Source organism: Aquarana catesbeiana, linkage group LG11, assembly GCF_042186555.1.
Source record: "Aquarana catesbeiana isolate 2022-GZ linkage group LG11, ASM4218655v1, whole genome shotgun sequence".
NCBI classification, from domain to species: domain Eukaryota; kingdom Metazoa; phylum Chordata; class Amphibia; order Anura; family Ranidae; genus Aquarana; species Aquarana catesbeiana.
In genome coordinates this window covers 226494477-226519886 of record NC_133334.1, presented here as the reverse complement: position 1 = coordinate 226519886, position 25410 = coordinate 226494477, and the positions used below count along the sequence as shown (strand labels likewise).

Below are 25410 nucleotides of genomic sequence, written 5' to 3'. Positions count from 1 at the left end.
TCATGTTTTTGCTACCTAAATGCATTATTTGACATTTTTCTACATTAAACCTCATTTGCCATGTAGTTGCCCACCCCATTAATTTGTTCAGATCTTCTTGCAAGGTTTCCACATCCTGCGGAGAAGCTATTGCCCTGCTTAGCTTAGAATTGTCGGCAAATACTGAGATTGAGCTGTTTATCCCATCCTCTAGATCATTTATGAATAAATTAAAAAGGATTTGTCCCAGGAAAAAACTCTGAGGGACCCCACTTTCCACACTGGACCATTCCGAGTACTCCACATTTATCACTACCCTCTGAACTCTCCCTTGTAGCCAGTTTTCAATCCAGGTACTCACCGTTTGGTCTATGCCGACAGGACAGACCTTAGCTTGTATACTAAACGTTTGTGGGGAACTGTATCAAATGCCTTTGCAAAATCCAGATACACTACATCTACCAGCCTTCCTTCACCTAGATGGCAGCTCACCACCTCATAGAAGGTTAATAGATTTGTTTGGCAAGAATAATTTTTCATGAATCCATGCTGATTACTATTAATGATACCGTTTTCATTACTAAAATCCTGTATCTAGTCCCTTATCATCCCTTCCAAGAGCTTTTATACTATTGATGTTAGGCTAACTGGTCTGTAGTTCCCAGGAATATATCTTGGTCCTTTTTAAAAGATTGGTGCTACATTGGCTTTTCTCCAATCAGCTGGTACCATACCAGTCAGTAGACTGTTTGTAAAAATTAGGACTTGACTGAGCTCCTTAAGGACCCTCAGGTACAAGCCATCTGGTCCCGGTGACTTATTGATGTTAAGTTTTTCAAGTCTCTTTCTGATCTTATGTGACATGTACCAGGCTTAAGTCTGCATTTACTGCACACTTTACCTATGCCTGGTCCTTGCTACTCCCCAGGCTATGGCAGGCGTGGATCATCCAATTGTCGGCCTTCTCTCTTATTCCTAAACTGTATATTATGTTGTTAAATGTCATCATCTGTTGGGTCCTTTCTGCTCATTTATTGGTTGAGCCTCTTTAATGGGTTAGTGTTTTGACCCAAACTGTTAATGGTGCTTGTTTCTGTATTTCTCCCTACATGGATTCAATGGGTGGATTTACTAAAACTGGAGAGTGCAAAATCTGGTGCAGCCCTTCATAGATACCAATCAGCTTCCAGGTTTTACTGTCAAAGCTTAATTAAATAAAGTGAAGTTAGAACCTGATTGGCTACCATGCACAGCTGCCCCAGATTTTGCACTCTCCAGTATTGGTAAATGAACCCCAATCTTTACTAATGATGGATGGTACTATGTATGTGATGGCCTTTGTGTCGCTCAATAAAATATTTGAAAAAAATAAAAATAACTATAATAATAACTATAATTCACTCTTTAGCAAAATGTCCTTGTTGTGTGGCTCACTTACAAGTGACAACTGCCCATTCTCCATACTGTTTGACCAGGTCTCTCCTTCTGAGGATATGTGGAGTGACATGTAGTCTGACCACACTGTAGCACTCATACAAAATACTGACGCCTTTCCTTGCTGTGTACAGAGCTCCCACCACTGCCAGAAACTCAAAGTGGTTGTGACAAGACCTTGCCACCTCCCGATATAAAAGATGAAAGCTGTCTACAGCAGCCATTATTATTATACGAGATTTATATAGCGCCAACAGTTTACTCAGCGCTTTACAATGTATAAGGGGGACAACACAATTACAGTACAGTTCTAGCTTACATTCTAAAGGGAGGGGGTGGTGGTACAAAAGGTAATAGCTGCAAAGAATGATTTGATGGGGGTGGCTCAGGGACAGTTATGTGGGTGTGGGATAGGCTTCCCTGAATAAATTAGGACCCAACAACCTGAAACAAGAAAAAGATATATATATATATATATATATATATATACACTTTACAAAAAAAGCTCATTTATAAGGCACAGCAAGGTTCCTTAACCACTTAAGGACCGGACCATTATGCTGCTTAAGGACCAGAGGACTTTTTCCAATTTGGCACTGCGTCGCTTTAACTGCTAATTGCGCGGTCATGCAATGCTGTACCCAAACGAAATTTGCGTCCTTTTCTTCCCACAAATAGAGCTTTCTTTTGATGGTATTTGATCACCACTGCCATTTTTATTTTTTGCGCTATATACACGGAAAAAGACCGGAAATTTTGAAAAAAAAAAGGATATTTTCTACTTTTTGTTCTAAAAAAAATCCAATAAACTCAATTTTAGTCATACATTTAGGCCAAAATGTATTCAGCCACATGTCTTTGGTAAAAAAAATGTCAATAAGTGTATATTTATTGGTTTGCGCAAAAGTTATAGCGCCTACAAACTAGGGTACATTTTCTGGAATTTACACAGCCTTTAATTTATGACTGCCTATGTCGTTTCTTGAGGTGCTAAAATGGCAGGGCAGTACAAAACCCCCACAAATGACCCCATTTTGGAAAGTAGACACCCCAAGGAAATTGCCGAGAGGCATGTTGAGCCCATTGAATATTCATTTTTTTTGTCCCAAGTGATTGAATAATGCCAAAAAAAAAAAAAAATTACAAAAAGTTGTCACTAAATGATATATTGCTCACACAGGCCATGGGCATATGTGGAATTGCACCCCAAAATACATTTAGCTGCTTCTCCTGAGTATGGGGATACCACATGTGTGTGACTTTTTGGGAGCCTAGCCGTGTACAGGGCCCCGAAAACCAATCACCACCTTCAGGATTTCTAAGGGCGTAAATTTTTGATTTTACTCCTCACTACCTATCACAGTTTTGAAGGCCATAAAATGCCCAGATGGCATAACCCCCCCCCCCCAAATGACCCCATTTTGGAAAGTAGACACCCCAAGCTATTTGCTTTGAGGCATGTTGAGTCCATGGAATACTTTATATTTTGACACAAGTTGCGGGAAAGTGACAACTTTTTTTTTTTTTTTTTTTGCACAAAGTTGTCACTAAATGATATATTGCTCACACAAGCCATGGGCATATGTGGAATTGCACCCCAAAATACATTTAGCTGCTTCTCCTGAGTATGGGGATACCACATGTGTGGGACTTATTAGGAGCCTGGCCGCGTACGGGGCCCCGAAAACCAATCACCGCCTTCAGGATTTCTAAGGGTGTAAATATTTGATTTCACTCTTCACTGCCTATCACAGTTTCGGAGGCCAAAGAATGCCAAGGTGGCACAAACCCCCCCCAAATGACCCCATTTTGGAAAGTAGACTCCCCAAGCTATTTGCTGAGAGGCATGGTGAGTATTTTGCAGCTCTCATTTGTTTTTGAAAATGAAGAAAGACAATAAAAAATATTTTTTTTCTTTTTTCAATTTTCAAAACTTTGTGACAAAAAGTGAGGTCTGCAAAATACTCACTATACCTCTCATCAAATAGCTTTGGGTGTCTACTTTCCAAAATGGGGTCATTTGGGGGGGGGGGGTTTGCCACTTGGGCATTCCATGGCCTCCGAAACTGTTATAGGCAGTGAAGAGTGAAATCAAAAATTTACGCCCTTAGAAAGCCTGAAGGCAGTGCTTGGTTTTCGGGGTCCCGTGCGCGGCTAGGCTCCCAAAAAGTCCCACACATGTGGTATCCCCATACTCAGGAGAAGCAACAGAATGTATTTTGGGGTGTAATTTCACATATTCCCATGGCATGTTTCAGCAATATATCATTTAGTGACAACTTTGTGCAAAAAAAAAAAAAAATTGTCTCTTTCCCGCAACTTGTGTCACAATATAAAATATTCAATGGACTCGACATGCCTCTCAGCAAATAGCTTGGGGTGTCTACTTTCCAAAATAGGGTCATTTGGGGGGGGGGGGGTTTGAACTGTCCTGGCATTTTATGCACAACATTTAGAAGGTTATGTCACACATCACCCACTCTTCTAACCACTTGAAGACAAAGCCCTTTCTGACACTTTTTGATTACATGAAAAATTTTTTTTTTTTTTGCAAGAAAATTACTTTGAACCCCCAAACATTATATATTTTTTTTAAAGCAAATGCCCTACAGATTAAAATGGTGGGTGTTTCATTTTTTTTTTTTCACACAGTATTTGCGCAGCGATTTTTCAAACGCATTTTTTGGGGAAAAAACACACTTTTTAAAATTTTAATGCACTAAAACACACTATATTGCCCAAATGTTTGATGAAATAAAAAAGATGATCTTAGGCCGAGTACATGGATATCAAACATGACATGCTTTAAAATTGCGCACAAACGTGCAGTGGCAACACAATTGATACATTTTTAAAAGTCTTTAAAAGCCTTTACAGGTTACCACTTTAGATTTACAGAGGAGGTCTACTGCTAAAATTACTGCCCTCGATCTGACCTTCGCGGTGATACCTCACATGCATGGTGCAATTGCTGTTTACATTTGACGCCAGACCGACGCTTGCGTTCGCCTTAGCGCGAGAGCAGGGGGGACAGGGGTGCTTTTTTTTTTTTTTTTTCTTTATTATTTTTTTGCTTTTTTATCTTATTTTTAAACTGTTCCTTTCATTTTTTTTTTTTAAATCATTTTTATTGTTATCTCAGGGAATGTAAATATCCCCTATGATAGCAATAGGTAGTGACAGGTACTCTTTTTTGAAAAAATTGGGGTCTATTAGATTTCTCCTCTGCCCTCAAAGCATCTGACCACACCAAGATCGGTGTGATAAAATGCTTCCCCAATTTCCCAATGGCGCTGTTTACATCCAGCGAAATCTAAGTCATAAAATGCTCGTAGCTTCCGGTTTCTTAGGCCATAGAGATGTTTGGAGCCACTCTGGTCTCTGATCAGCTCTATGGTCAGCTGGCTGAATCACCTGCTGCATTCTCAGGTTCCCTGTTGAGACAGGAGAGCCAGAGAAAAACACGGAAGACGGTGGGGGGGGGGGCATTCCTTCCCACTGCTTGCAAAAGCAGACTAGAGGCTAATTAGCCGCTAGGATTGCTTTTACATGAAAGCCGACCGCTGGCTGAAAAGAATGATACCAAGATGATACCTAAACCTGCAGGCATCATTCTGGTATAACCACTCAAAGTCGTGAATGGCGTACCTGAAGACAAAAAAATGGTTAACAATAAAGCACAGTAAACGGTAAAGTATAAAAAATTGCATACCTGAAAAGCAAACATGATAAAACATAACAATAAAACATTGCAGAATAGAATACAGTAAAAAAGAGCAGAACAATAGAAAGAATAGAGAGAGAGAGAACAATAAAACGACAACTATTTTTTTTTTATTTTATATTTTTGTTTGTGTGTTTTTTTTTTTTTTACACTTTTTTTTGTAACTGTAACTTTTATAACTGTAACCAGGTTCGGGTCTCTCAAAATGCGATGGCATCTTGGGAGACCCTGTGAAAGTGCGCCTAGTCTGTGCAATGCTGTACCCTACACTAATACTCAACTAGTGAATGGTAGCTTTCAAAACATTCACCAATGCAAAGACCAGGATTGTCAGGACAGGAGGGACAATAATAGCCGGTGTCACGCCTATATCTGTGCTTGCTGCAGACACAACATCTTTTTTGGGGGGGGTTCGGTGGGTAGGGGTACTCGGGAGGACATAAAGAAAATGCCTCTCATGCAGCCGACTGCATTTGGTTGGGGATGTGAATGGGGGAAGTACGGGCGCTGCAGTAGTGGTGGGTTCCCAATTAGGATTGGCGAATGCAGCAGGAAGGGCATTATGGGCACGACGGGCCTGTGTTTGTCTTCTTGGTGGCAGCGGGACACTACTTGTGCTTGCCACCTCACCAGCTTGAACTGCACTTATGGGACTCGCCACGTCACCAAGTGTTACTGCAGTGCTGGTTTGTCCACGACCGGGGTGTACTAGGCCGCTGGTGCTTGCCAGTTCACCAAAACGCTACCAAAAAATCTGTTAGCGATCGCAGGGATCGGGCCTGACTCTGCGAACGCTGCAGTTATGCGTTTAGTGTTTTGTAAGTGACAGTGATCGATCGATACTGCACTTGGGTGAGCTGGGCTGGGCCGGGCGGAGGGGCAAAACGCAGGTGCTAGTAGGTATCTGGGCTGATCCCGCTAACACTGCGTTTTTGGGAACCCTAAACTGCTGGGGACTCCATTATAGATCTGATCGGATCAGATATTGATCCGTTCAGATACTATACCACTAAGGGAGGCGTATGCTGCGTGCGTGGGTGTTAGCGGTACTGGCGCTAACTTGACACTGCCTGGGGCTGGTGCTTGCCAGTTCACCAAAACGCTACCAAAAAAACTGTTAGCGATCGCAGGGATCAGGCCTGACTCTGCGAACGCTGCAGTTATGCGTTTAGTGTTTTGTAAGTGACAGTGATCGATTGATACTGTACTTGGGTGAGCTGGGCTGGGCCGGGCGGAGGGGCAAAACGCAGGTGCTAGTAGGTATCTGGGCTGATCCCGCTAACACTGCATTTTTGGGAACCCTAAACTGCTGGGGATGCCAGTATAGATCTGATCGGATCAGATATTGATCCGTTCAGATACTATACCACTAAGGGAGGTGTACGGTGCGTGCGTGGGTGTTAGCGGTACTGGCGCTAATCTGACGCTGCCTGGGGCGACGCATATCACCGCTGGGCGATCAGGGGGCTAAACCTTTATTCGGTAATAAACGGCGGGTGCCCTGACACTATAAAAAATAAACGAACTAACCAGCGTCACCCGTAACAGTTATACAGTGATCAGTGGTGAAAGGGTTAATTAGGGGGCAATCAATAAAACATTTATTAGATAGTATATGGGGGTCCCTGTCGCTATAAAACGCTGACGGCGAACCTAAATATTTACGTCCCTAACTAGCGTCACTAGTGACACTAATACAGCGATCAGAAAAATGATCGCTTAGCGACACTGGTGACGGGGGGTGATCAAGGGGTTAAAACTTTATTAGGGGGGGTTAGGGGGGTATCCTAGACCTACAGGGGGCTAACCCTAACTGTCCTAACACTTCTAACTGTCACAAACTGACACCATGCAGTAATCAGAAAAAAAAAAAACACTGCTTGGTGTCAGTTTGACAGGGGGGGGGGGGGGGGGGGGTCGGGGTGTAAAGTAGGCCTGGCATGTTCTACTGTGTGTGTGTGTGTGTGTGTGTGTGTGTGTGTATGTATGTGTATGTGTTGTGCACTCACATGTCTTCTCTCCTCTGCGCCGGAACGGAAACTGCCGAGCCGAGGAGAGATGACATCACATCCTCTGCCTCTGTGTACAATACAGAGGCAGAGGATGTTTCTCATTGGTTGGGAGCGATCGTGAGGGGGGGCCACGATCGGATGGCCTCCCCCTCATCTCTGATCGCTGCCAGACAAAAGCCGACCGCCGCTGGCTACGTGATTTTGCCTGCCCGTGCCGCTCTGTTCACGTATATATGCGTGAGGCGGTTGGCAAGTGGTTAACATCTACATCCCCACTTCTCAATATCATCAGGAAAACCGACCTCTGCTTCCACTCATACGCTGACGACACCCAACTCTACCTTCGCATCAACGGACAAAAAAACCTTCATCAGCAATTACAGAAATGCCTCACTTTAATAGATGACTGGATGACCATTAGCTCCCTTAAACTCAACGAATCAAAAAACAGAACTTCTTCTCCTACAAGCTAACAAAAATTCCAAAATAAAGACTCCGTGGACACCTCCCACCATCCTCGGACAGACCATCTCTCCGAGCACCAAAGCCAAGAGTCTCGGAGTCATCTTTGACTCAGGAATGACAATGGATGCACAAATAGGGTCAGTAGTTAGCGGATCCCACCATGTTCTCCGCCTGCTACGCAGACTCATCCCCTTCATCCCAGAAGAGGACAAAGCGGCAGTTGTGGGAACAATCATCAATTCCCGACTCGACTACGCAAATTCGCTCTACGTAGGATTACGCGATTGCAACTCATCCAAAACACGGCGGCAAGACTGTTAACAGGAAAAAAACCCTGGGAATCCAGGGCCAGAGCCTACACTGGCTAACCGTGAAGAATCGGATCATATTCAAGACCCTCTGCCTCACCCACAAATGTGTACAAGGAAACGAAACTACACACCGAATCGCAGTCTTCGATCAGCTAACCAAAACCTCCTCATCATTCCCAAATACCGCTACAAAGCAAAGGGAGAACGAAGATTCGCAGTCCAAGGACCTCGACTATGGAATGCTCTTCCAACCAACATCCACATGGAAGCAAACCACCAGGCCTTCAGGAAAAAACTAAAGACCTTCCTTTTCTAAGAAGCTGAGAATGCATCAAGCGCCTTGAGGCGATTCAGTTCGCATTTGCAGCGCTCTACAAATTATTCATTCAATGGGGATGGGGTATGCATGGAGTGCGCTATGGCGTATGGAGGGGAAATGGGGCATGCATGGAGTGCGCTATGGGGTATAGGAGAGTGCATGATGCATACACAGAGTGTGCTATGGGGTATAGAAGAGTTAATGGGGCATGCATAGAGTGCGCTATGAAGGATAGGAGAGTGTGTGGGGCGTGCATGGAGTGCGCTATGGGGTATAGGAGAGTGTATGGGGCATACATGGAGTGTGCTATGGTGTATAGGAGAGTGTATGGGGCATGCATGGAGTGTGCTATGGGGATTAGGAGAGCATATGGGGCATGCATGGAGTGCGCTATGGAATATAGGAGAGTGTATGAGGATGCATGGAGTGTGCTATGGCGTATGGAGAGGTAATGGGGCATGCATGGAGTGTGCTATGGAGTATAGGCGAGTTAATAGGGCATGAATGGAGTGCGCTATGGGGTATAGGAGAGTGTATAGGGCATGCATGGAGTGCGCTATGGGGTATAGGAGAGTGCATGATGCATACACGGAGTGTGCTATGGGGTATAGGAGAGTTACTGGGGTATGCATGGAGTATAGGAGAACGTATTGTGCATGCATGGAGTGTGCTATGAAGTATAGGGGAGTGTATGGGGAATGCATGGAGAGCGCTCTGGAGTATAGGAGAGTGTACGGGGCATGCATGGAGTGCGCTATGGGGTAAGGAGAGTGAATGGAGCATGCATAGAGTGTGCTATGGTGTATGGAGAGGTAATGGGGCATGCATGGAGTGCGCTACAGAGTATAGGAGAGTGTATGGGGTATGCATGGAGTGCACTATGGAGAATAGGGGAGTGTATGGGCCATGCATGGAGTGCGCTATAGAGTATAGGAGAGTGTATGGGGCATGCATGGAGTGCGCTATGGGGTAAGGAGAGTGTATGGAGCATGCATAGAGTGCGCTATGGGGTATAGGAAAGTGTATGGGGACGCATGGCGTGTGCTATGGGGTATAGGAGAGTGTATAAGGATGAATGGAGTGTGCTGTGGCGTATGGAAAGGTAATGGGGCATGCATGTAGTGCGCTATGTAGTATAGAGAGGTAATGGGGATGGGGTATGCATGGAGTGTGCTATGGCGTATGCAGGGGAAATGGGGCATGCATGGAGTGTGCTATAGAGTATAGGAGAGTGTATGGGGCATGTATAGAGTGTGCTATGAGGGTATAGGTAAGTGTATAAGGATGCATGGAGTGCACTATGGAGCATAGGCAAGTTAATGGGGCATGAATGGAGTGGGCTATGAAGTATAGGAGAGTGTATGGGGTATGCATGGAGTGTGCTTTGGAGTATAGGAGAGTGTATGGGGCATGCATAGAGTGCGCTATGGAGGATAGGAGAGAGTGTATGGAGCGTGCATGGAGTGCGCTATGGGGATTAGGAGAGCATATGGGGCATGCATGGAGTGCGCTATGGAATATAGGAGAGTGTATGAGGATGCATGGAGTGTGCTATGGCGTATGGAGAGGTAATGGGGCATGCATGGAGTGTGCTATGGAGTATAGGCGAGTTAATAGGGCATGAATGGAGTGCGCTATGGGGTATAGGAGAGTGTATGGGGCATGCATGGAGTGCGCTATGGGGTATAGGAGAGTGCATGATGCATACACGGAGTGTGCTATGGGGTATAGGAGAGTTACTGGGGTATGCATGGAGTATAGGAGAACGTATTGTGCATGCATGGAGTGTGCTATGAAGTATAGGGGAGTGTATGGGGAATGCATGGAGTGCCCTATAGAGTATAGGAGAACGTATGAGGCATGCATGAAGTCTGCTATGGAGTATAGGCGATATAAAGGGGCATGAATGGAGAGCGCTCTGGAGTATAGGAGAGTGTACGGGGCATGCATGGAGTGCGCTATGGGGTAAGGAGAGTGAATGGAGCATGCATAGAGTGTGCTATGGTGTATGGAGAGGTAATAGGGCATGCATGGAGTGCGCTACAGATTATAGGAGAGTGTATGGGGTATGCATGGAGTGTGCTTTGGAGTATAGGAGAGTGTATGGAGCGTGCATGGAGTGCGCTATGGGGTATAGGAGAGTGTATGGGGCATGCATGGAGTGCGCTATGGGGAATAGGAGAGCGTATGGGGCATGCATGGAGTGCGCTATGGAGTATAGGAGAGCTAACGAGGAATGCATGGAGTGCGCTATAGTGTATAGGAGAGTGTATAAGGATGCATGGAGTGTGCTGTGGCGTATGGAGAGGTAATAGGGCATGCATGGAGTGTGCTATGGAGTATAGGCGAGTTAATGGGGCATGAATGGAGTGCGCTATGGAGTATAGGAGTGTATGGGGCATGCATGGAGTGTGCTATGGGGTATAGGAGAGTGTATGGGGCATGCATGGAGTGCGCTATGGAGTATAGGGGAGTGTATGGGGCATGCATGGAGTGCGCTATAGAGTATAGGGGAGTGTATGGGGCATGCATGAAGTGCGCTATAGAGTATAGGGCATTCATGGAGTGTGCTATAGAGTATAGGAGAGAGTATGGGCCATGCATGGAGTGTGCTATGGGGTATAGGGGAGTGTATTGGGCATGCATGGAGAACACTATAGAGTATAGGGCATGCATGGAGTGCGCTATGGAGTATAGGAGAGAGTATGGGCCACGCATGGAGTGTGCTATGGGGTATAGGGGAGTGTATGGGTCATGCATGGAGTGTGCTTTGGGGTATAGGAGAGTGTATGGGGCATGCATGGAGTGTGCTATGGAGTGTAGGAGAGTGTATGGGGCATGAATGGAGTGTGCTATGGGGTATAGGAGAGTGTATAAAGATGCAGGGAGTGCACTGTGGAGTATAGGAGAGTTAATGGGGCATGCATGGAGTGCGCTCTGGAGTATAGGAGAGTGTATGGGGCATGCATGGAGTGCGCTTTGGAGTATAGGAGTGTATGGGGCATGCATGGAGTGCGGTATAGGGGAGTGTATGGGGCATGCATGGAGTATAGGAGAGTTAATGGGGTATGCATGGAGTGCGCTATGTAGTATAGAGAGGTAATGGGGATGGGGTATGCATGGCGTGCGCTATGGCGTATGGAGGGGAAATGGGGCATGCATGGAGTGGGCTATGAAGTATAGGAGAGTGTATGGGGCATGCATGGAGTGCGCTATGGGGTATAGGAGGGTGTATGGGGCATGCATGAAGTGTGGTTTGGAGTATAGGAGAGTTAATGGGGCATGAATGGAGTGTGCTATGGGGTATAGGAGAGTGTATAAAGATGCATGGAGTGCACTGTGGAGTATAGGAGAGTTAATGGGGCATGCATGGAGTGCGCTCTGGAGTATAGAAGAGTTAATGGGGCATGCATGGAGTGCGCTCTGGAGTATAGGAGAGTTAATGGGGCATGAATGGAGTGTGCTATGGGGTATAGGAGAGTGTATAAAGATGCATGGAGTGCACTGTGGAGTATAGGAGAGTTAATGGGGCATGCATGGAGTGCGCTCTGGAGTGTAGAAGAGTTAATGGGGCATGCATGGAGTGCGCTATGGGGTATAGGAGAGTGCATGATGCATACACAGAGTGTGCTATGGGGTATAGGAGTTAATGGGGTATGCATGGAGTGTGCTTTGGGGTATAGGAGAGTGTATGGGGCATGCATAGAGTGCACTATGAAGGATAGGAGAGTGTGTGGGGTGTGCATGGAGTGCGCTATGGGGTATAGGAGAGTGTATGGGGCATACATGGAGTGTGCTATGGTGTATAGGAGAGTGTATGGGGCATGCATGGAGTGTGCTATGGGGATTAGGAGAGCGTATGGGGCATGCATGGAGTGCGCTATGGAGTATAGGAGAGTGTATGAGGATGCATGGAGTGTGCTATGGCGTATGGAGAGGTAATGGGGCATGCATGGAGTGTGCTATGGAGTATAGGCGAGTTAATGGGGCATGAATGGATTGCGCTATGGGGTGTAGGAGAGTGTATGGGGCATGCATGGAGTGCGGTATAGTGGAGTGTATGGGGCATGCATGGAGTGCGCTATGGGGTATAGGAGAGTGCATGATGCATACACGGAGTGTGCTATGGGGTATAGGAGAGTTAATGGGGTATGCATGGAGTGTGCTATGGGGTATAGGAGAACGTATTGTGCATGCATGGAGTGCGCTATGGAGTATAGGGGAGTGTATGGGGAATGCATGGAGTGCGCTATAGAGTATAGGAGAGCGTATGGGGCATGCATGGAGTCTGCTATGGAGTATAGGCAAGTTAAAGGGGCATGAATGGAGTGCGCTCTGGAGTATAGGAGAGTGTACGGGGCATGCATGGAGTGCGCTATGGGGTAAGGAGAGGTAATGGGGCATGCATGGAGTGCGCTCTGGAGTATAGGGGAGTGTATGGGCCATGCATGGAGTGTGCTATAGAGTATAGGAGAGGTAATGGGGCATGCATGGAGTGCGCTCTGGAGTATAGGGGAGTGTATGGGCCATGCATGGAGTGCGCTATAGAGTATAGGAGAGTGTATGGGGCATGCATGGAGTGCGCTATGGGGTATAGGAGAGTTAATGGGATATGCATGTAGTTCGCTATGTAGTATAGAGAGGTAATGGGGATGGGGTATGCATGGAGTGTGCTATGGCGTATGGAGGGGAAATGGGGCATGCATGGAGTGTGCTATAGAGTATAGGAAAGTGTATGGGGCATGTATAGGTAAGTGTATAAGGATGCATGGAGTGCACTATGGAGCAAAGGCAAGTTAATGGGGCATGAATGGAGTGGGCTATGAAGTATAGGAGAGTGTATGGGGCATGCATGGAGTGTGCTATGGGGTATAGGAGAGTTAATGGGGTATGCATGGAGTGTGCTTTGGGGTATAGGAGAGTGTATGGGGCATGCATAGAGTGCGCTATGGAGGATAGGAGAGTGTATGGGGCATGCATGGAGTGTGCTATGGTGTATAGGAGAGCGTATGGGGCATGGATGGAGTGCGCTATGGAGGATAGGAGAGAGTGTATGGAGCGTGCATGGAGTGCGCTATGGGGAATAGGAGAACGTATGGGGCATGCTTGGAGTGCGCTATAGTGTATAGGAGAGTGTATAAGGATGTATGGAGTGTGCTGTGGTGTAAGAAGAGTTAATGGGGCATGCATGGAGTGTGCTATGGAGTATAGGCGAGTTAATGGGGCATGAATGGAGTGCGCTATGGGGTAAAGGAGTGTATGGGGCATGCATGGAGTGCGGTATAAGGGAGTGTATGGGGCATGCATGGAGTGCACTATGGGGTATAGGAGAATGCATGATGCATACATGGAGTGTGCTATGGGGTATAGGAGAGTTAATGGGGTATGCATGGAGTGTGCTATGGGGTATAGGAGAACGTATTGTGCATGCATGGAGTGCGCTATGGAGTATAGGGGAGTGTATGGGGAATGCCTGGAGTGAGCTATAGAGTATAGGAGAGCGTATGGGGCATGCATGGAGTGTGCTATGGGGTATAGGAGAGTGTATGGGGCATGCATGGAGTGTGCTATGGGGTATAGGAGAGTTTATGGGGCATGCATGGAGTGTGCTATGGAGTATAGGAGAGTGTATGGGGCATGCATGGAGTGTGCTATGGGGTATAGGAGAGTTTATGGGGCATGCATGGAGTGTGCTATGGAGTATAGGAGAGTGCATGGGGCATGCATGGAGTGTGCTATGGAGTATAGGAGAGTGCATGGGGCATGAATGGAGTGTGCTTTGGGATATAGAAGAGTGTATGGGGCGTGCATGAAGTGTGGTATGGAGTATAGGAGAGTTAATGGGGCATGAATGGGGTGTGCTATGGGGTATAGGAGAGTGTATAAAGATGCATGAAGTGCACTGTGGAGTATAGGAGAGTGTATGGGGCATGCATGGAGTGCGGTATAGAGGAGTGTATGGGGTATGCATGGAGTGCGCTATGTAGTATAGAGAGGTGATGGGGTATGCATGGAGTGCGCTATGGCGTATGGAGGGGAAATGGGGCATGCATGGAGTGTGCTATGGAGTATAGGAGAGTGTATGGGGCATGTATGGAGTGTGCTATGGGGTATAGGTGAGTGTATAAGGATGCAGGGAGTGCACTATGCAGCATAGGCAAGTTAATGGGGCATGAATGGAGTGGGCTATGAAGTATAGTAGAGTGTATGGTGCATGCATGGAGTGCGTTATGGGGTATAGGAGAGTGCATGATGCATACACGGAGTGTGCTATGGAGTATAGAAGAGTTAATGGGGCATGCATGGAGTGCGCTATGGGGTAAGGAGAGTGTATGGAGCATGCATGGAGTGTGCTATGGTGTATAGGAGAGTGTATGGGTCGTGCATGGAGTGCGCCATGGAGTATAGGAGAGTTAACGGGGAATGCATGGAGTGCGCTATGGCGTATGGAGAGGTAATGGGGCATGCATGGAGTGCGCTATAGAGTATAGGAGAGTATGGGGCATGCATGGAGTGTGCTATGGGGTATAGGAGAGTGTATGAGGATGCATGGAGTGTAGGAGAGTTAATGAGGCATGCATTGAGTGCACTCTGGAGTATATGAGAATGTACGGGGCATGCATGGCGTGTGCTATGGGGTATAGGTGAGTGTAGAAGGATGCATGGAGTGCACTATGGAGCATAGGCAAGTTAATGGGGCATGCATGGTGTGCGCTATAGAGTATAGGGCATGCATGGAGTGCACTATGGAGTATAGGAGAGAGTATGGGCCATGCATGGAGTGTGCTTTGGGGTATAGGAGAGTGTATGGTGCATGCATGGAGTGTGCTATGGAGCATAGGAGACAGTATGGGGCATGAATGGAGTGTGCTATGAGGTATAGGAGAGTGTATAAGGATGCATGGAGTGCACTATATAATATAGGAGAGTTAATGTGGCATGCATGGAGTGTGCTATGGGGTAAGGAGAATGTATGGAGCATGCATAGAGTGCGCTATGGGGTATAGGAGAGTGTATGGGCCATGCATGGAGTGTGCTATGGAGTATAGGAGAGTTAATGGGGCATGCATGGAGTGCTCTCAGGAATATAGGAGAGTTTATGGGGCATACATGGAGTGCGCTATGGAGTATAGGAGAGTGTATGAGGATGCATGGAGTGTGCTATAGGTATAGGAGAGCATATGTGGCATGCATGGTGTGCGCTATGGGGTATAGGAGAGTGTATGAGGATGCATGGAGTGTGCTATGGGGTATAGGAAAGCATATGTGGCATGCATGGAGTGCGCTATTGGGTGTAGGAGAGTGTATGTGGCATGCATGGAGTGTGCTATGGGGTATATGGGAGTGTATGAAGATGCATGGAGTGTGCGATGGGGTATAGAAGATGCATGGTGTGTGCTGTAGAAGAGTGTATGGGTAATAGGAGAATCTAAAGGAAACATATGGAGTGTGCCATGGTGTATAGGAGAGTATATAAAGGATCACACAGGGGGTGCAGTAGAGGAGATTGGATGGGTTCTGGGCTTCCTATCAGTCCCCATACTATAGATATAGATGAGGGGTCAGTGTGGATAAACCACACTTCCGTATTTACATGTGATCGCTGCGCTACATGCCCCTGCCAAGTCCAGGCTTCTTCTTTTTTCCCTCCTCCACCTGGCACAACTTCGTCCTGGAACTTGTAGTACCACCAAGTATCTCAGTGTCCAGATGGGGACTACATCCCCCACAAATCCCTGCAGTTCCCAGCAGCCCTTCGCAGCTCCCTGGGTGGGCTTTCTCTCCCCCCAGGACATTCTGCCACCAATCCTGGCCCTCCTGCTGTCTGAGTGGTCGGTGGGACCGCCATCCAGCAGCTGCAGAGTCCTCTTTCTCCTCTTCTCTAGCCCAGCAGCTCTGGCAGGGAGAAGTAGAGAGTGTGCAGGGAAAGCCGTGTGTGACGACCCATCATGCAGAGGGACAAAGCAGCACCACTGCCCAGGCTGCAAAAGCAGTATAGTATTCACAAAACAGTACAGGGATTTAACCGCTTCAAGACCAGGCCTTTTTCTGACACTTGTTGTTTACATGTTAAAATCTGTATTTTTTGCAGTAGTAAGCCGCCGCCATAGGCAGTAGTAAGCCGCCGCTGCGGTGTACTGGTCGGTTTCCGGGACCAGAAGTGTGTCGCGAAGACGCGGTAATGCGGGCCAACCTCTACGGTTGTCAGCCAAAACGGGCCGTCTTCAGGAAGTTGCTGAAATGGAAGTTTGATTTCAGCCGATTGGCTGAAATGACACTTCCGGTCCTGGAAAAACCGACCAGTACAGCGCAGCGGCGGCTTACTACTGCCTATGGTCAGATTTCCTGGGAACTTACCTGCTGTTCACACCGGGTGCCAGGCTTTTAGGCACCTTTACATGTGAGTTTAATTACTATGTCTTGTTATCTGGAATAAATCTTTTAAACGTTGCTGCGCAATGAGGCTTTTTCTGTCATGTCTATTTACATGAGGAACATCTGCCCCAAACAACACTCGTCCATAGAGGAATGAGGTTTTCTCTGTCATATCCATTCATATGAGGAACATCCATCCCAAACCACACCAGTCCATAGAGGACCCACAGGGACTGCCCCACATGTGTGATTGACCAAACTAGAAATAGTTGGTCCATTTAGAGGGGTGTGTTCACATCTATGTGGGGGCTCCGTCTTGTAAGCACTTATCAAGCATGGAACCGCATACACTTTGTAGAGCACGAGCACTTTATTTGGGACTTTTATTGCTTAAAGTTTTTTGATGTTTGCTACAAATAATTTGTATGGGACTTTCTAGCAACTTTTTCAATTTAAAGTCGCATCAGCTTCAAATGTGATATTTATTTAATATTTGTGGCACTTAGCGCGGTTCATTCATTCTTTTTTTGGTATTATTTTGCACTTGCAAAGTTTTTATTCACTGCAGCTGTCTATTTATTTGGTATCACGTTATTCGCACTAGTATCCAGACTTCTTTGGCGCTTTGGATGTTTTCTATTAACAGAATCCAAATACTCAAAAAACAAAACCTGAGGGTCAAGAAGACACCACCCAAATAAGTAGCGGTAAAGTGAGGACCAACTGCAGCATTTTTGAGTATTTTTTTTTGGGGGGGGGTCTGGGATCTATAAAGCCCCAAATCCCTCCATTGCATTTAAAAGTAGTCAAAACGGCAAGTTAGGTGTTTTTGAATGCTGACATTTTTTTTTAAAGCTGGTGCTGTTGGTTGTCCAGAAAACCGGAAGTGACGTTGTGACGCTGCTTCAGGGTTATTATATCTTAAAAGACACAATGAAAGCCGATTCCAGCTTTTGTTTGAGTATCCGGCCAGCCGGCGGATGTGTTGGCTGGTCGCTGGGGCCATCCGGTGGGATGGGAGAGCCCAGACATAGCGGAGGGAGGGGACATCCCCTCCAGCTGCTTGCGATAACAATTGAGAGGCTGTTTAGCCACATTGCTTGTTTTCACAAGAAAAAAAAAAAAAAAAAACAAAAAAAAAAAAAAAAAAAAAAACGTAGTGGGGTGATGCCTGCAGCTGCATATCTCCCCGGTACAACCACTTGTAGCAGAATGATGTACAGGTATGCGATTTTGCATCAAGTGGTTAAAATGCAACTACTAGAAGTACTTCAATTTGGCTTCCTATCAGCCTCGTAGGTTGTTGGTCAGACTGGAGCAATGTGTCCCATGTTTCAAAATGCATGACAACATTGAACAGTAAGGTGTCCATTTTATTCTATGAGGCCCCTTCTCATCTGAGTGATGTGCTGTCATCCCAGAGAAGTACAGACACTTCTTTCGGGGCAGATCACATGTTTTTAGTCCAACAGAATTCAATTGGAGCGCCTGAAAAAACACACTTAACACGTGTTTTTGTGCCGAACAGCCAGTCACCTCCTTCCAATTGGCTGAAACAACAGCCCTTACACCTGAACATGCATGAAAAACACATGTAAACACAACTGAAGAAGCCGACACTCACGTATGCACCTAGCTTTAGCATGTTGTAATTCAGGCAGAACTGGCCAATCAGTAGCTGTGTCTAAATGGTAACCATAATTTCTGCAGCAACCATGTGACCAGAGTCTCAGCAGCACTGGAATGAGCGATTTCCCAAAAAGGATGCAATTAGTCTTTATTAACTGCTTCCGGACCGTCCCACACATATATACTGCGGCAGGGCGGCCCTTCAGAGCAAAATCGTGTACCTGTCCTGTACATGATTCTTTTTTTGGGTCGGGGCGCACCCGGCGACCCACTGTGATTGGACACAGCGGGAGCCAATCAGCGGGTCCAGTGGACCCAATGATCGCTCTTGAGGCAGACAGAATGGCGGTCTGCCTATGTGAACAAGGCAGATGGCCGTTCTCTCAGAGGGGAAGATAGAGATCTTGTGTTTCTGCTAATCAGGAAAATGCATCTCTGTCTTCCCCAGTCAAATCACCCCCCCCCCCCATAGTTAGAAAGCACTCCCAAGGAACACATTTAAACATTTGATTGCCCCTGATGTTAACCCCATCCGTGCCAGTGTCATTCGTACAGTGACAGTGCATATTTTTAGCACTGATCACTGTATTGGTGTCCCTGGTCCCCAAAAAGTGTCACTTAGTGTCCGATTTGTTTGCCGCAATCCGGCTAAAAATTGCTGTTAGCTGCCATTACTAGTAAAAAAAAAAAAAAAAATTCCATATAAATATCCCATAGTTTGTAGACGGTATATGTAGCAGAATACATATTGGATTAAATTGATGAAGAAAATTTAATTTTTATTGGATATGTTTTATAGCAGAAAGAAAAACAATTTTTTTTTCTCAATTGTCAGTCTTTGTTTATAGCGCAAAAAAAAAAAAAAAAAAAAAAAAAAAACATAGAGCATAGTTGCCAACATTGTAAAAAAAAAAAATGTGGGACACTTTTGTGGCTGTAGGCGGAGCTGTCCAATAATTAGGGGGCGTGGCATTCGTCAGCAGGCGTGGCCTAGCAAAAATAGACAAGTGCGGCGCGCGAAGCGCACCGCTGCGAAAAATGGGCGTGGTTTACGTAAAATTGTGGGCGTGGCTTAAATGGGCGTGGCTCTAGAGGGTGTGGTTAGAGTCTGAGATGAATGAGGGATGGAGAGGGGGAGAGAGAGGGAAATGACGGGACAGCAGCCCCAGATCCTACACAATAGAAATATGTGTATTCTAGAAAGTTTAACAATCAGCAGATAAAGATACTCCAAACACCTGGTGTTAGCACTTCAATCATCCCGGCACCATGGTTGTTATGGTGTCAGGATGATTGAAGCGCATTATTTCTATTATTACATTGTAATATAAAATGAAATCATTTAACTCACCATAATGCAGAATCAGTGGGATCCCTGTGCGTGTCACCAGCCACGTCGCCTGCCATCAGCCGTCCGTCCTTGCGTCAGATGTCCGAGCAGAGTCCATCCTTGCATCAGATGTCCCCGGCGGAGCCCCCCCTCACACCAGGAGTCCACGGCGGAGCCCCTCTCACATCAGGAGTCCCCGGCGGAGCCCCCCCTCACATCAGGAGTCCCCGGCGGAGCCCCCCCTCACATCAGGTGTCCCCGGCGGAGCTCCCCCTCACATTAGGAGTCCCCAGTGCCCCCCCTCACATCAGGTGTCCCCAGTGCCCCCCCCCACTCACATCAGGTGTACCCAGTGCCCCCCCCCACTCACATCAGGTGTCCCACAGTGGTGCGCGCGCTCCCCCCCACCTCAGAGGTGTCCTAGAGGTGTGTCCGCAGCATGGCTAGAACCCCTGCCCCTTTCCATATCAGACTGGCAGCGGGGCGGGGGGTAGGCGGGCCGAGGCGAGGCGGGGCGGGCCGAGGCGGAGCTGGGCAGGGGGTGGGCGGCGACGCAGAAGCTTCGTCTAGCCCCCCCCCCAGCCGTCTTCCTGAACTTCCACAAAATGGCGGCCGGCGGAGACAATGTCTCTGCCGGCCGCCGACCTCTAGCGGCGGCGGCGGTTTCGAAAACGGGAACCGGATTTTTCGGGACATCACAAATTCGGGAATGGAGTCCAAGTCCCGGGAATGTCCCGGGAAATCCGGGACAGTTGGCAGCTATGATAGAGGTGATCAAATACCACCAAACAAAATCTCTAGTTGTGGGGAAAAGGGACATAAATTGTATTTGTGTACGTCACACAATTGTAAGTTAAAGTAACGCAGTGCTGTATCACAAAAAAATGGCCTGGTCATGAAGGGGGGGGGGAAATCTTCTGGGGCTGAAGAGGTTAATCTTGGTTTCATGTTCTGTTATATCACTGAGGATCATTTTTAAGACATTTTAATAACATTCTTGTAATGATAAGGTGTACATCTACATGGATATTATTATTATACAGGATTTATATAGCGCCAACAGTTTACGCAGCGCTTTACAATATAAAAGGGAGACAATACAGTTATAATACAATAAAATAGAAGAGGATTAAGAGGGCCCTGCTCAGAAGAGCTTACAATCTAATAGGGTGGGGCTACACTACACTCCAAAGAGCACCAAACACATTTCATACACAGTCCAAGACCTCTCAACAGTGATAATTGTAATCTGTTGCTACATGAAACCACACCCTGGTTTTTACTGTGGTCCTTTTTTAATGTAGCCTAAAACGCATTTCAATACTGTCAAGTTAAAGTGGATGTATAGCTAAAATATTGTTTTATAGAGTCGGGATAGGTTAAAAGCCCTGAGTTATTTTTTACTTTCTTGCTGTTTTTATACCATTTGTCAGATTTCCCTTCACTTCCTGTTCCAGAGACAGGAAGTTAGAGGAAATCTCCCCAAATAAGGATAATTCTCTTCTTAGACAGATGTCCCAGGAACAGGTGCCTCCTTTGGAAAAATGTCTTTTACCTTTAGTTTTTGGGGACAACTCTAGCATTTTGCATTTTCCCTGACAGCAGGCATGAGAGGGGTGAATTTTCCCAATGGGGACCCAGCACAGCAATAAAAGCCTGACAGAGGATCCTACCCTTCCCCCATGTCACTCTGAACTGAAAAAAAAAAAAAAGTTTTCCCAAAGGCTTTAATCATGGCCAGCATGTAGTTACATCTCCCAACAGTTCCAGATCCTGCAACACTGTCTAGAGAATTCTACATATTCCCATGGTCCAGTGCATCCATCCAGAAGATATCCCAGTTATCTGTTCAGCTCCTCCGTGTGTATTACATACACACACAAATCATTCCCCTCCCTGAACTAAAAAACACACAAATACTCCTGCACTGCCTAGATATGACTTTTTCTTCTCAGGAGCTGCCAGCACACACGGTTTGTGTTACCACTAGGAATGCATCAACTTTTTTTTTTATCCACAAGTACCAGGATCGATACGTTCGGTCAAGTACTCGCCGATACTTTGCAGTGCGATTTGCATCCATAAAAAAATGAATGGGTGCAAATTGCACTGCAAAGAATTGCAGCGGCTCCCCACCCCCTTCAGTGGTTCGAGCCATCCACTGAACCCCCTGGATGGAAGAAGCTTTATTCTGGAGAAAGAAAAATTCTGATAAGAGAATTAGTCTCTTATCACACAGAACAATCTAGTAGTGTGAGGAGAGAGGAGGAGGGGGGGGGAGAGAGAATGAGGAAGAGAGAGGAGGAGGAGGGGGGAGAGAGAGAATGAGGAAGAGAGAGGAGGAAGAGAGAGGAGGAGGAGGAGGGGGGGGGGGGGGGAAGAGAGAGGAGGAGGAGGGGGGGGGGGGAAGAGAGAGGAGGAGGAGGGGGGGGGGGGAGAGAATGAGGAAGAGAGAGGAGGAGGAGGGGGGGGGGGGAGAGAGAGGAGGAGGGGGGGGGAGAGAGAATGAGGAAGAGAGAGGAGGAGGAGGGGGGGGGGGGGGGAAGAGAGAGGAGGAGGAGGGGGGGGGGGAGAGAATGAGGAAGAGAGAGGAGGAGGGGGGGGGGGGGAGAGAGGAGGAGGGGGGGGAGAGAGAATGAGGAAGAGAGAGGAGGAGGAGGAGGGGGGGGAGAGAGAATGAGGAAGAGAGAGGAGGAGGAGGAGGGGGGGAGAGAGAATGAGGAAGAGAGAGGAGGAGGAGGAGGGGGGGGAGAGAGAATGAGGAAGAGAGAGGAGGAGGAGGAGGGGGGGGAGAGAGAATGAGGAAGAGAGAGGAGGGGGGGGGGAGAATGAGGAAGAGAGAGGAGGGGGGGGGGAATGAGGAAGAGAGAGGAGGGGGGGGGGGGGAATGAGGAAGAGAGAGGAGGGGGGGGGGGGGAGAATGAGGAAGAGAGAGGAGGGGGGGGGAGAATGAGGAAGAGAGAGGAGGGGGGGGAGAATGAGGAAGAGAGAGGAGGGGGGGGGGAGAATGAGGAAGAGAGAGGAGGGGGGGGGAGAATGAGGAAGAGAGAGGAGGGGGGGGGGGAGAATGAGGAAGAGAGAGGAGGGGGGGGGGGGAGAATGAGGAAGAGAGAGGAGGGGGGGGGGGAGAATGAGGAAGAGAGAGGAGGGGGGGGGGAGAATGAGGAAGAGAGAGGAGGGGGGGGGGGGAGAATGAGGAAGAGAGAGGAGGGGGGGGGGGAGAATGAGGAAGAGAGAGGAGGGGGGGGGAGAATGAGGAAGAGAGAGGAGGGGGGGGGGAGAATGAGGAAGAGAGAGGAGGGGGGGGGGAGAATGAGGAAGAGAGAGGAGGGGGGGGGGAGAATGAGGAAGAGAGAGGAGGGGGGGGGGAGAATGAGGAAGAGAGAGGAGGGGGGGGGGGAGAATGAGGAAGAGAGAGGAGGGGGGGGGAGAATGAGGAAGAGAGAGGAGGGGGGGGGAGAATGAGGAAGAGAGAGGAGGGGGGGGGGAATGAGGAAGAGAGAGGAGGGGGGGGAATGAGGAAGAGAGAGGAGGGGGGGGGAGAATGAGGAAGAGAGAGGAGGGGGGGGGGGAGAATGAGGAAGAGAGAGGAGGGGGGGGGGGAGAATGAGGAAGAGAGAGGAGGGGGGGGGGAGAATGAGGAAGAGAGAGGAGGGGGGGGGGGGAGAATGAGGAAGAGAGAGGAGGGGGGGGGGAGAATGAGGAAGAGAGAGGAGGGGGGGGGGAGAATGAGGAAGAGAGAGGAGGGGGGGGGGAGAATGAGGAAGAGAGAGGAGGGGGGGGAGAATGAGGAAGAGAGAGAAGGGGGGGGGGGAGAATGAGGAAGAGAGAGGAGGGGGGGGAGAATGAGGAAGAGAGAGAAGGGGGGGGGGAGAATGAGGAAGAGAGAGAAGGGGGGGGGAGAATGAGGAAGAGAGAGGAGGGGGGGGGGGAGAATGAGGAAGAGAGAGGAGGGGGGGGGAGAATGAGGAAGAGAGGGGGGGGGAGAATGAGGAAGAGAGGGGGGGGAATGAGGAAGAGGGGGGGGGAATGAGGAAGAGGGGGGGGGGAATGAGGAAGAGAGGGGGGGGGAATGAGGAAGAGAGGGGGGGGGGGATGAGGAAGAGGGGGGGGGAATGAGGAAGAGGGGGGGGGGGGAGAGAATGAGGAAGAGGGGGGGTGGGAGAGAATGGGGAAGAGAGAGGGGGGAGAATGGGGAAGAGAGAGGGGGGAGAATGGGGAAGAGAGAGAGGGGGGAGAATGGGGAAGAGAGAGAGGGGGGAGAATGGGGAAGAGAGAGAGGGGGGAGAATGGGGAAGAGAGAGAGGGGGGAGAATGAGGAAGAGAGAGAGGGGGGAGAATGAGGAAGAGGGAGGGGAGATAAGGGGGCTGTGTGAGGAGTAGAGAGGGAATGTCTGTGGTAAGTTGTCCCCCCCCCCCTCCTTGTACTTACAGACAAACCGGGAAATATCTTCTTTCCCCCCAGTCATGTGACAAGGGGATAGAGTGTGTGAGAACGGGCACCCTTCCCTCACTGCACAGCGGCGCTCTCTATTGCCACCTGCAGGCTGGAGGGTGAACAACGCCGAATCCTCTCCCCAGCTATCTCTTCTCCGGTCACCGGACATTACAGCCAGCAGTGCACGCGCCCGTGTGGCGGGGGGGCCGGTCGCGTTTACTCTGATTGGCGGAGGCGGCGGGCGGATAACGGTCATACCGAGCACGAGAGGGTTGAGCGGCGCCATTTCTTCTGCGGTTTTCCAGGGAGAAGGCGTGTCTTATCGGCTGTCGTCACTGACAAATCACAGCGCCCTCGAGCGGATTTTTCGTAGATTACACCGATCGGAGATATAGTAAGTGTCATTAGTACCGATTGTCACCTCACCAGTGAGATCGGGTCCAGTGTCGGGAATCGGGATGTGGGGGGCAGGTCAGGCGGCTTCCTAGAGCTCCAGGGTAGGGGGGAGGAAAAATCCGGATCCAATAGCTGTCTGTCCCTCCAGCAGGAAAACTTCCACCCTGCGCCCCATAGAAGAGGAAGGTTGAGTGCGGGGAATGGGATGCAGAGCTGGGGATGGGATCCCGGGGGAGGGTCAGGATGGACAGAGTGGGCGGTCCTATGTGGAGAGAGAGCCCAGAGAGGAGAACTCGGGGGAGGGGCTCAGCATCGGATCAGCAGCACCGCTGACACAGAGGCAGCATTATGTGTGATTGTTGTACTTCTGTCCCCGCCTTGTGTCAGTGACAAGAGCGACGCTGACGCCTCTTCTAAACTGCTCTCTGCATAGTTCCGCCTCCCAGCACGAGGTCTGGGGCGTTGCTAGGTGGCAAAAAGACCAGGGGCTTCAGCCCGAAGTCCAACAACGGGGGGGGGGGGCGCGCGCGGCTTTTTTTTTGGGCTGCATGGTGGGGTTGTGTGACTTACCATTGCCTATCAATGCTGACCAGTAAACACACCTGCCTGACACTGACCCACATACACTGACCCCTGACCTGCATACACTGACCTATATACACTGACCTGCCTGACCTGTATACACTGACCTGCATACACTGACCACTGACCTGTATACACTGACCTATATACACTGACCTGCATACACTGACCTGCCTGACCTGTATACACTGACCTGCATACACTGACCACTGACCTGTATACACTGACCTATATACACTGACCTGCATACACTGACCTATATACACTGACCTCTGACCTATATACACTGACCTGCCTGACCTGTATACACTGACCTGCCTGACCTGTATACACTGACCTGCATACACTGATCACTGACCTGCCTGACCTGTATACACTGACCTACCTGACCTATATACACTGACCTGTATACACT

General features: G+C 48.4%; 1 protein-coding gene across 3 annotated transcripts in view; it reads right to left on the bottom strand.

The window, feature by feature from the left end:
- The window catches only part of LOC141112529 (inactive hydroxysteroid dehydrogenase-like protein 1), a 38543-nt gene extending 13744 nt beyond the window's left edge, over positions 1-24799 (bottom strand). Inside the window, exon 1 of one of the 3 annotated variants that reach the window (XR_012236616.1) lies at positions 24444-24799. Coding sequence is in view for 1 of the 3 variants with exons in the window: in XM_073605443.1 (XP_073461544.1) it covers positions 24276-24303 (28 nt within the window). In the remaining 2 variants the exon portion in view is untranslated. The other 2 variants (XR_012236615.1, XM_073605443.1) reach the window with 2 other exon arrangements.
- Between the last annotated feature and the right edge of the window lie 611 nt (positions 24800-25410).